This window comes from Cetorhinus maximus, chromosome 17, assembly GCF_964194155.1.
Source record: "Cetorhinus maximus chromosome 17, sCetMax3.hap1.1, whole genome shotgun sequence".
NCBI classification, from domain to species: domain Eukaryota; kingdom Metazoa; phylum Chordata; class Chondrichthyes; order Lamniformes; family Cetorhinidae; genus Cetorhinus; species Cetorhinus maximus.
This window is the reverse complement of record NC_135895.1, coordinates 24,642,176-24,654,129: the sequence shown is the minus strand read 5'-3', so window position 1 is coordinate 24,654,129 and position 11,954 is coordinate 24,642,176. Positions and strand designations below refer to the sequence as shown.

At 40.5% G+C, this 11,954-nt stretch overlaps 1 protein-coding gene across 2 annotated transcripts in view; it reads right to left on the bottom strand.

Moving 5' to 3' along the window:
- Positions 1–948: 948 nt before the first annotated feature.
- agla (amylo-alpha-1, 6-glucosidase, 4-alpha-glucanotransferase a) overlaps positions 949–11,954 on the bottom strand; it is a 98,081-nt gene continuing 87,075 nt past the window's right edge. For both annotated transcript variants that reach the window (XM_078560844.1, XM_078560845.1), the window contains exons 30-34: positions 5,843–6,054; positions 5,223–5,320; positions 4,878–4,965; positions 4,656–4,789; positions 949–2,474 (exon numbers count right to left, since the gene is read on the bottom strand). In XM_078560844.1, coding sequence (XP_078416970.1) covers positions 2,357–2,474; positions 4,656–4,789; positions 4,878–4,965; positions 5,223–5,320; positions 5,843–6,054 — 650 coding nt within the window. In that variant the 3' untranslated portion in view covers positions 949–2,356. The remainder of the gene's footprint in view (positions 2,475–4,655; positions 4,790–4,877; positions 4,966–5,222; positions 5,321–5,842; positions 6,055–11,954) is intronic.

The window sequence follows — 11,954 nt, the reverse complement described above, 5'->3', positions numbered from 1 at the left end:
TTGTCCTATGAGGAAAGATTAAACAGGCTGGGCTTTTATTCTCTGGAGTTTAGAGGAACGAGAGGTGATCTCAATCAAATATACAAAATTCTTACAGGGCTCAACAGGGTAGATGCAGGAAGGATATTTCCCTTGGCTAGAGGGTCTAGAACCAGGAGACAGAGTCTCAGAATAAGAGGCAGGCCATTTAGGACTGAGGTGAGGAGGAATTTCTTCATTCAGAGGGCAGTGAAACGTTGGAATTCTTACCCAGAGATCTGTAGAGGCTCAGCCGTTGAGTATGTTCAAGACTGCGATTGACAGATTTCTACACATTAAAAACATCAAAGGTCAGGGGATCGTGCAGGAAAATGGTGTTGAAGTAGATGATCAGCCACGATCTGATTGAATGGTGGAGCAGGCCCGAAGGGCTGAATGGCCTACTTCTGCTCCTATTTCTTATGTTCTTATTCAGAAATCAAAACTGGGATCTCCAAGGCTTCATCATTAATTGTTCCTCAACATAAGATATTTTCTGTCTTCCTTTAATTTTAAACCTTTTGGTCATATAATCAGCAGTATACTAAAAGTATGATCAATGTCCTCTTTAACTTTTATTTTAAAGTTCTGGACAGGACGCATTTCCTAATGCAAAAGAAGATCAGCAAATGAACCAACACCAAATGCTGGATCAAAATTTTTGTTATGTTCTGTATTTGTAGACAAGAATACATTGTAGTAAGCTTTGATGTCAAAATATAGTTACTAAAGTAAATTCAAAATGCAATAAATCACACTTTAGTAAACCTGTAGTTTCCAGATGCTAGACAATCAAGTACTGAATTTCAAATTATAAATATATCTAAATAATTAAGCATAATTGAGAAATCATAGCTATACATTGCTCAAATTCACAAACACATTGAAAGACTCCGCATTGGTGAAAAGAAACAGGTGCAAAGAGCATAGTCTGAGTGATTTGTTTAATACTTAATCATATCTGTAGACAATATCACATTCTGTTTGGTTTGTAGCCATCCTTCCTCAGAATACACAAAATAGCTGTAGAAACTGCTGCTGCATTTCATATTTAACCTTCCCCAATTTTAGGCGAAAAGTGGCACCATTTTAAACAAACATATGGCTAGTTTCTTCAATATTTGAAAGGTTGGACTGAAGAATGTACTATACTTGGGAATGAAGATAGAGAAGTTGATTGAGGTATTTAAACTGTGATCTTATCCCCCCAATCAGCTTACTTATCCTCCTTTGCCTGGTCCAGTACAAGTGCTTCTAATTCTAAGAGGCAAACTTGGACTCTGCACGTTGTAACACAATGAAGCAGTCAATTCTGGTATTGACAACAGCACTTAGGTGGTGAATGGCATGGAAGATTTCATTAGCAGCTTTCAAAAACTGATGGCAACTCTACAATCTCTTTTGCTGAAATTCTTAGAATTACTGAAATTAGCTACAGATAATCTCAGGCAGTAATGCATTTTTTGATTTTTTTTCCTATAATCTGATACAAAAATACATGCATATTGTATAGTTCTGTGCCTATACTCTATCACAATCTTAATACAGTGAGCTAAGACTAACAGCACCATCAAAACGTTGAATACATCATGCCCCCAATTCCTTCTCTATTAAACACGAACATTAAAATTTTAATATTACAACTCTAAATGTGCAAATGTCATGCAAGTGCATAAAAAAATTTCATTCCGTTGGGCTTAAAATAAGCTTGTACACAGTAGTATGCAAGATAATGCTTCTCTGGAACATTACCTCACTATCGCGACTCATCCAAAACATTTACGAACATGATTCAATATTGCTGTAAAATTCTAATTTTCCAATCCATTGGTAATGTGTTAATTTAGTTATGTGCATCTTGGCCGATAAGCACAATAATGATGACACCTACAATGAAGTTCAAATTGTAATTTGCACAGTGCATCCTTTATAAGTAAACAGTCACGAGCCATTCAAATTTCAAGCTCTAGATTCAGGGCTACACACTGTTGGATAAGCAGTTTAGAGCTAGTTTCAGGTCAGTGCAACATTTCTGATAGCCAGACAAGAAGCAGATGAGCCAGACAAGAAGCACTTAAGATCACATCAGTTAATATCACAATCACTTTATATCACTAATTTAAAAAGCTCCTTTTATACTAATTACTTTAACACATTAAGGGATAATATAACACTTTAGGTCACAACTTTGTCCTGTCCCAGTGATGTGATCTGATGTTTTTAATTGTATCACAGAAACTGTACGGTTAAATGGCAAATAGTATTTAAAACTATGGAGGGCACGAAAGGAACTTCTTGAGTTGATACATTGCAATTGGCAACAGGAAAATACTGCACTTCAAAGCTCATACAGCACTTCTAGGATGGTAGCTATTGACCAGGCCTGGGTTTCACAGCTAAAGGGACAGTACCCCCCATTTTCATTTGTAAGCTCTGGAAGACCTTTCCAGGGAGATCTGCAAAGTAAAAAACACACAAAATAGTAAATAAAAGGACTGCAATTCTTAGTATCCTACACAATTTGATATTCCTTGATCTTATTTTTCATAAAAATGACTTGACCATCAGTTGCGTTAATATGTTGTTTTAAGAAAACATGTGCTTAAAATGGGTCTGTTTCTCAATGCTAGGTTATCAATCTGTAGGCAAACTGTAGTCACTGTGCAAGTTGGCAAGTATCTGAAAAATGTCAAGAACCTTCATGTTGAAGAATTCGTTTAATCTCCCTGGGTTGGGAGGAGAGACTTTTAAAACTCAGACTCCAACACCTGAAAAAGTTAGTTGAGTAGCTGGATGTTGCAAAGGAGTTAAACCGCAATGCTGGATGGTAGAACAGAATTCAAAGAGATTTGCCCAAATCTTCAGGTTCCCAGGTTGTCAGAGATGAGACATAAGTTGGGAGATGATGCACACATATGTGTAGAAATTGCTTGGCAAGTTTAAACTTGCAGTGGGCTGATTTCTGTCTGGGATGCTCTGTGAAAGTCTCCAACACTGAGCTAAGGGTCGGAAACTTGGGCCAGGTAGGCATGACATACCTGGATACCTAACCCTGGAAATGTTACACAGTTTAATACCGGATCAAACTCTGTGATTAGCCAACATAATTAAACTGAGCACCACAACCAACCCCTCCGATCACTACCTTTGACCTGACCAGCCTCCCCAACCTGGCCACCCATTCACTCACCTACCCACTCATTCATTCATTCAGACTGGACGCCTTCAAAGAAATTACCTGAATACAGCAGCCACTGTCGTAAAAAGGGGGCAAGTCCTCTCCTTCCCCCAGCTCTGCTACGCTTACTGGTCTTCCACATGAAAGGCTTCCCTGGTACATTTCTGCTTCAGGCGGGATCAAAAGTCCCAGCTGAAAATGGGTCGTAACATTGGGTTGGAGAAAACTTTGTGGGCAACGGCACTGCATTGCTGTTGACCAGAAGATCTGGGTCTATGTTTTTAAACTGAGCTAGGCAGCTGACTAAGTAGGTTCAGCTCTCATGCGTTCATCATTTTTGTGACCAGGCAAGAACAAGCTATAATGTGCCTTACCTATTGTGGAATAAAGCAGCTTACAATTTGAACCAAACTTGGTCTCACTCAGTATTAACTCAATCTCCCTTCAAATTGATTGATGGCACTCAGGTAAAACATGAAAATCTGATTCAGGGAGTTTTACTAATGAAGTTCTGGGTCCTAATACTTAATGTTTGCAAAGTTGGCAGTGGAAGTCAACATTCAAAGTAGTAGCGAAGATCATCCCAGGGAGTGACTGATACCACAGCAGGTATTTATTAGAACCGTAAGACTCAAATCAAACAATAAAAATGTTATTTTGATGTTTTACTTGAGGTAAATTCCACCCACTATATCTATAAAAGGTAAAGGCGGGACAGAGAGGGGGCAGGGGCGAACAGAGGGGAAGAGAAGGATGGGGTGAAAGAGTGTGACAGAGAGAGGGACAGCGTGAGTATGTGCATATGCATGTGTTGTGCGCGAATGAGCAGGCACGGATGAGAGAGAGTGAGGTGTGTCTATGTGAGAGTACTGAGATTGAGTTAATACTGAGTGTCTGGCTCACTCCCAGTCTCAGGATTCTCAGCACCCTCATCCACTCTCACAGTGGGTGAGGGTGAGCGAGTAAATAAATTGAGACAGGGAGTGAGCCGGACACACGCTCACACGTGCGCGCACACACCTCTTACACTTTTTAAAATCAATTTATTGCTTTAGCATTGCTTAATTTTAGCTCAGCAAGTTGCTTCTTTTCTTCATACTCAACTTTTTTTTTTGAAATTCATGTATCTTTCTAAAATCTGTTCATCTGCCCCTTGAGTGAGAAAAAAATGGAAACATGGCCTCCCACACAAAAAAGTTGGATAACAATGGCAAGTTATACATCAGCTGTTTTGTGTTTTACTATATTGAATTACCACTTGGATTAGAGACTTATGAACAAACTTAAACGTGGTGCCATTCACCTAGAACAATATTACAGTTAATACCAAAATTGGTATTTTGTAACACAAGATATATAGATCAATGTGAAGCAGGATGGCAATGTCACTCAAGTAAATTCTGTAAAGGAAATTTGCAATATATAGCCATTTTTGGAGTTTTTGAAATTATTGACCTACTTTTCCAAGTAATCATAATGATGAGAAAGAACATTCTTCACTAAATATATAGTGTCTTCATACAATTTCACTTCCATCATTTTTGAAAAATGCAACATTGCACGTAGGAAATATCCAACAGGCCACAGCCACTCCTAAAGCCAAAACAAAAATTCAATTGTGATATTACATACAAAAAAAGCATTGTAGCTAAACTTGATGAAACATAGCACAAATAATTACCGGTCCTTGGTGGTAATTAAAGCCTCTAGATATGTTGAAGTCGCCATTGTCGAATGAGTTATCATATACACCACAGTAAACTTTGTCACTAACCAAAAAGGAGAAAACAAACATTAGTGTATAATAACAAAGGAGTCCAGTGTGGGTAACCACAGAAAATGGGAACCCATGAACAGGCTACCGAAAGAAACACCTTAGGATCAAGAGTTCTGTACTTCTTTTCATTTAAAAATAAAACAGGTATTAAAGATCACTAGTGTACATCCCAGTGATAGTTTGCTTTCATTAACAAGGATCATTCTTTTGGAAACTGGGACTACTAGGATCAGCAACAATTTAACTCACTCTGGGTCTAACGTTTTCAATCCCAGAGGTCCAAGCAGCTTCTTCTCTACAGTTTTTAAAGCTTTCCATGCATTTTCTGGGTGAAAAAGTTCCGGGGCCTGAAAAATAAAAAAAGTATTGATCTTACTGCTGCATTAAAGCTTTATTTGTGTCATTTTGGATAACTCTGAGGAGTGAGAGGCAACAGATCTCACCACTGGTTGGATGGAAACGTTAATGGTACCAAGATCAAGATTTAGCAACAAAACACAAGTGATCAGAGATCAACATTTAATTATGTAATTCAATTGTTAAGCCAATCTCCATGCCACAAATTAAATATTGATGAAGACAGGAAACATGCTGGAAATACTCTGCAGGTCTGGCAGCACCTGTGGAGAGGACAGAGTGTTCATGTTTCAGGTGGATCAGCTTTAGTTCACCAACCAGAAACATTTAACTGTTTCTCTAGCTAAAGACTCTGTCTGACCCGCTGAGTCCAACACTTTCTGCTCTTATCTCAGATTTCCAGCATCCGCAGAATTTTGTGTTTAAATTGTGGCATCTTTATTGATAAGTTTATTCCTTTAAAGGTGTCCCATAAAAGGATTAACATTTATTCTGACAAATCCGTTACTTACTACAACCATTGCTATAGGGAAGTTTGGTCTCAGTTGATAGTCACACCATGGGCTGGAAGCACCACAGCTGTCTTTGTAAATGTTCCTTTTGTGGACCAGGTTGGGAAACTTTTCAAAGGGATCAGCTGGATCTTCGGAAACGAAGAAGTTCTTCTCAAAGTTCTGCTGTATTTTTTCATTCCACTGTGCATATGTAATCAATATTTCTTTTCCTGTATAGCATAATAGATATTTCACCATACCATTTTGCAGCTTTAGAAGAATATAAACTCAAGTTACAAACTTATTTTGCAAGCCCCATTAATTTATTGAAGCTTGCAACACATGACTAAATTTCCAGCAATGAGACTTGTCTCATGAAATGAAACTATGGTGTTGTTGCAAACTTTTGATTATAATGTTGGTCAAACCCAGTTAGGCATCAGATGAAATGGGTGTTAAAATAATTATAAATAATAGGAAGTAAATGTCAAATTTTTGCCACATGAACCAAAAATTGGTGGAGCAAATTGTGTGGGATTCATAAAAGGTAGATGATTCGTTCCACCAGATTACCCCTCAGGCAGTAAAATGAAAAATCATCCCATAATCTTCAATTTGAAGTGTTTAATCAATTAAGCATCTTTACAAGAGATTGCACTAACTAGGATTGCACTCCCTGGAATTTAGAAGATTAAGGGACAATTTGATCACAGTTTTCAAGCTATTAGAACTGATAGAGTAGATAGACATAGCCTAAAAATTAGATCCAGATCTTTTAGGAGTGAAGCTAGGAGACATGACTACATGCAAAGGATGGTAGAAATTTGGAAGTCTCTTCTGCAAACAGTAGGTGATGCTTGGTCAATTGTTAAATTTAAAGCAGAGATTGATAGATTCCCCTCACCAAAAGTATTAGGGATAATGGGGCAAAGAAGGGTATATGGAATTAGATCAAAATCAGGTACAATCTCATTGAATGACAGAACAGGTTCAAAGGTCTAACAGGTCTACTCCGGTTCCTATGCATCTAAACCCACCAACCAATGGGATTGGAAGACAAGAACACAAGAATTAGGAGGAGTAGGCCATTGTGTCCCTCAAACCTGCTCTGCCATTCAATAAAATGATCTGGATTGTGGCCTCAAATTCACTTTTCTGACTGCCCACCATCTGCACCCTCCCACCACATAACCCTCGACTCCCTTGTCAATCAACAATCTAACTCAGCCTTGAATTAATTCAGTCTCCCAGCCTTCACTGTTCTCTGGCGAAGAGAATTCCACAGACTAAACACGCTAAGAAAGAAAAATATTCTCATTATCTCGGTGTTAAATGGGAGACCCCTAATTTTTAAACTGTGTCCTCTAATTCTGGATTTCCCCATAAGGGGGGAACATCCTCTCAGCATCTACCCTTTAAAGTCTCCTCAAGGTCTTATTTGTTTCAATAACCTCTCATTCTTCTTAACTCCAAACAGCTATAGGCCCAACCTACAGTTTCTCACCTTTCCAATAATATACTGCTTTTCTATTCCTGCTGCCAAAGCGGACAACTTCACATTTCCCACATCATATTCCATCTGTCAAATATTTATCCACTCATTTAACCTACATAAATTCCTCTGTGGTGTCTTCATGTCTCCTTGACAACTTACTTTCCTACCTATCTTTGCATCATCAGCAAATTTAGCTTCCATACCTTCAGTCCCTTCATCTAAGTTATTAATATGGATTGCAAATAGCTGAGGCTCCAGCACTGATCGCTATGGTTCTCCAATAGTAACAGCTTACCAACCCAATCCCTACCCTCTGGGAAAAGGATAAAAAGTGGAAATTGGAGGAATGGACTGTCTGGGGAAATATAAGATTAGAGCAGGTCATGGAGGGATGCAAAGACAAAGTTGAGAATTTTAGATTCAAGGTATTGGGGACAGAGAGACAATACTAATCAGCAAGGGTGAACAGAATTCATTGTGTGACAGAATGCATGCAGCAGAGAATTGGACAAATCGCAGTTTATGGAGGGTGAATGATGGGAGGCCGTCAAGGATAGATTCAGTAGTCAACGCTTGAGATGACAAAGTAATAGATAAGAATTTCAACAGAAGGGCTATGGATAGATGGACCTAATATTACAGAGATGAAAACAGACAGTCTTAGTGACTGAGAGGATATGGTGACTAAAACTCAGCTCAGATTCCAACAGGCCACCATAGGTTGCAAACAGTCTGACTCAGAGGGGGAAGATAGAATCAATGACAAGAAAACAAAGTTTGTACAACATCATCCAATCTGCCTGGTGCATTAGACTGTGGCTGACAACAGCAAATATATATGAACAATCAGCTGTGCTGTGATGGTAGTCTAACTTATTTGAAATATTGCCCAATGTTCACACATGCATGTTTGAAAATGTGAATGAGAGAAAGACAGATTAATCACATAGTTTTAGCATCAAATTATTTAAACTTTAGTACAGCAACCGCCGTGTTAACCTATGTTTACAAAAAAAAACTTTGTTTCTGCCTTTCCGTTGTCACAGATTGCAAGCTTCAAATTCATGGATACCAATGCCCCTTCAGATCCTTCTTTCCCTTCACTTGCCTCTGATCCCATCCCTATTTCCAATTTCACGTGCTTTCACAACATCATCTAATCTGCCTGGTGCATTAGCCTGTTTTGGCCTTGGGTGTTAAATGGCTGTGGGGCAGCCATCCGGGATGGGAGCCAAGCTTCCTGCCCGATTTTTGTCAGTGGCAGTACAGGAAACCCCACCATTTGTTCAATTCTGGCCTCAAAGATGTGTGTTCCTCTAATTTTGGCCTGTTCGGCATCCCCAACGTTAATAACTTCACCACTGGTGACCATGCCTTCTGTTGCCTAGGCTCTAAGCTCTGGAATACTTTTGCTACACTTCGCTCCTTGACCTCACTTTCCTCCTTTATGACACATTTCAAAACCTATCTCCTTGGTCAAGATTTTGGTCATCTGACCCAATATCTCGAGGCTTGGTGTCATATTTTGTTTTATAATGCTCACTGACGCTTAGTTTGGGTTCGGCTAAGGCCACTCAGCTCCTGACCTTTCATCAGGTTCTGATGAAGAGTCATACAGACTCGAAACATTAACTCTGTCGTCTTCTCCACAGATGCGGTCAGACCGGCTGAGTTTTTCCAGCAATTTTAGCATTTGTCCCGAGTTTGGCATCAGGGAGCTCTAGCAAAGCTGGAAGCAATGGGAAACAGGGGGAAAACTCTCTGCTGGTTGGAGTCACACCTAGCACAAAGTAAAATGGCTGCAGTTGTTGGAGGTCAATCATCTCAGTCCCAGGGTATCACTGCAGGAGTTCCTCAGGATAGTGCCCTAGGCCCAAACATCTTCACCTATTTCATCAGTGACCCTCCTTCAATCATAAGGTCAAAAGTGGGGATGATTGCGTAATATTTAGCACCATTCACAGCTCCTCGCATACTGAAGCAGTCCACGCCCACATGCAGCAAGACCTGAACAACATTCAGACTTGAGCTGGTAAGTGGCAAGTAACATTCATGCCACACAAGTGCCAAATAATGACCATCTTCAACAAGAGAGAATCCAATCATCTAAATCTAACCTTGACATTCAATGGCTTTACCATTGCAGAAGCCCCCCCCCCCCCACCGCCCACTATCAACATCCTTCGGGTTACCATTGACCAGCAACTGAACTGGACCAGCACATAAACACTGTGGCTACAAGAGCAGGTCAGAGGCTGTGAATTCTGTGGCAAGTAACTCACCTCCTGACTCCTCAAAGCCTGTCCACCATCTACAAGGCATAGATTAGGAGTGTGATGAAATACTCTCCACTTGCCTGGATGAGTGCAGCTCCAATACCACTTGAAAAGCTCGACCATTTGGGACAAAGCACCCAACTTGACCGGCAACCCCAGCCACCACCTTCAACATTCACTCCCTCCACCACCAATGCACAGTGGCAGCAGTGTGTACCATCTGCAAGATGCACTGCAGCAACTCACCAAGGCTCCTTTGAGTGTATCTTCTAAACCCACAACTTCTACCGTCTAGAAGGACAAGAGCAGCAGATAAATGGGAACACCACCACCTGCAAATTGCCATCCAAGTCACACGCCACCCTGATTTGGAAATATATCGCCATTCCTTCACTGTTGCTGGGTCAAAATCCTGGAACTCCCTCCCTAAAAGCACTGTGGGTGCACTTACACCACATGGACTGCAGCGGTTCAAGGAAACAGCTCATTACCAACTTCTCAAGGGCAATTAGGGATGGGGCAATAGATGCTGGCCTAGCCAGTGACACCCACATCCTGTGAACGAATGAAAAAAAATAAAGCTTGTGTGAAGTACCTTGGGGCATTTTATGTTAAAGGCGCTATATAAATATATAGGATAAAGTATGAAAGTTGTTAAGCATATGCAATCTTTGGCTTTATTAAGAGAGGAACAAAGCATAAATCAAGGAAGTTGAGCTAAGCTTCCAAGAAACACTAGTTATATCCCAGCTGGAGTACCAAGATCAATTCTGGGCACATTACAAAGGAGATTAAGGCCTTGGAGAGAGTGCAGTAGAGATTTGCTAGAATGGTATCAGGGATGAGCAAGTTCCAGTTATGTGGGGAGATGAGAGAGGATGGGACTGTTCTTAAATTAGCGGCAGGAGTGAGAGCGGCCCTGGGTGAAAACAGCGCGGAGTAAGGAACGGGGGAGAGATACAGAGGCCCCAAACAACGATTCAAACCAACACTGATAAAACAAAGAGTGGTGTCACCAGAGAGCGGGCAGGTGATTGGCTGGTGAGTATTTCAGCCTTTAGCTTTGTTTCAGATTTAAATTAGCAGCTGAGTAACTATCACTTGTTGATTATTCTTAAGTTAGTAACTTAAAGATAGGGGGAAATTACATAACTAATAAAGGCTAGACAACAAAGAGCGATAGCGGAGCGGCTGTATAAAGAGCAGATTGGCTGTATAAAGAGCGGAAGTTTACCAGTGAGGGAGCAGAGCTGCTGTATAAAGATAAGAGCAGAGTTTACCTGTGAGGGAGCCAGTTCTAACCCAGACACTCAGCGGCGCTGGAAATTGGAAATGAGTGACGTCAGGACAAGGGCGAGCTGGTTGGTAGGCAATGGGTAAGTTATTTCCACCCCCCCCCACCCCCACTTTAAAGTGACATTACAGAAGATAAGAGTCTCAGCATTTGTTTTTAAGAAAAACTAAATAGTTTTCTACTTGGCTTAAATTTAAGAAAATAGTCTTTTAATTAAAAACAAACAAAAAGTATGGCAAGGGAGCTCAGTCCTGTTGTTGTATGCCCTGCAGCATGTGGGAATTGTTAGACACTCTTTACAGTCTGGGTGACCACATGTGCAGAAAGTGCCACCGGCTTGACCAGCTTGAGCAATGGGTTTTGGAGCTTGAGCGTCAGCTGGAGACTCAGCTGAAGACTCAGGGTTGTAAATAAGGTGCCGGCATTGCACTATTGATCAAGGAGTCAATTACTGCAGTAAGAAGAGATGGTATCTTAGAAGGTTCCTCAAATGAGGCCATATGGGTAGAATTTAAAAACAAAAAGGGGGCACTTTGCTGGGAGTGTACTATAGGCCTCAAAACAGTGAGGAGATGATAGAGGAGCAGATACATAGGCAAATCTCAGAAGTGTAAAAATAATAGTGTAATAATAGTAGGGGATTTCAACTTCTCCAATATTAACTGGGATAGTCTTAGCATGAAAGGCTTAGAGGGGGCGGAATTCTTTAAGCGCACCCAGGAGATCTTTTTGAGTCAGCACGTAGAAAGTCCTACAAGAGAAGGGGCAGTACTGAACCTAATCTTAGAATGAATCCAGGCATGTTGGTAGAAGTGTCAATGGGGGAGCATTTTGGGGACAGTGACCATAACTCTAAGATTTAAGGTAATTATGGAAAAGGACAAAGATAAACAGAAATAAATGTCCTGAATTGGGGGAAGGCCGATTTCAATATGATAAGACAGAATCTGGCCAAAGTGGACTGGGAGCAGCTACTTGTAGGAAAGTCTACATCAGACCAGTGGGAGTCATTCAAAAAGGAAATAGTGAGAGTTCAGGGCCAACATGTTCCCATAAAGGTGAAGG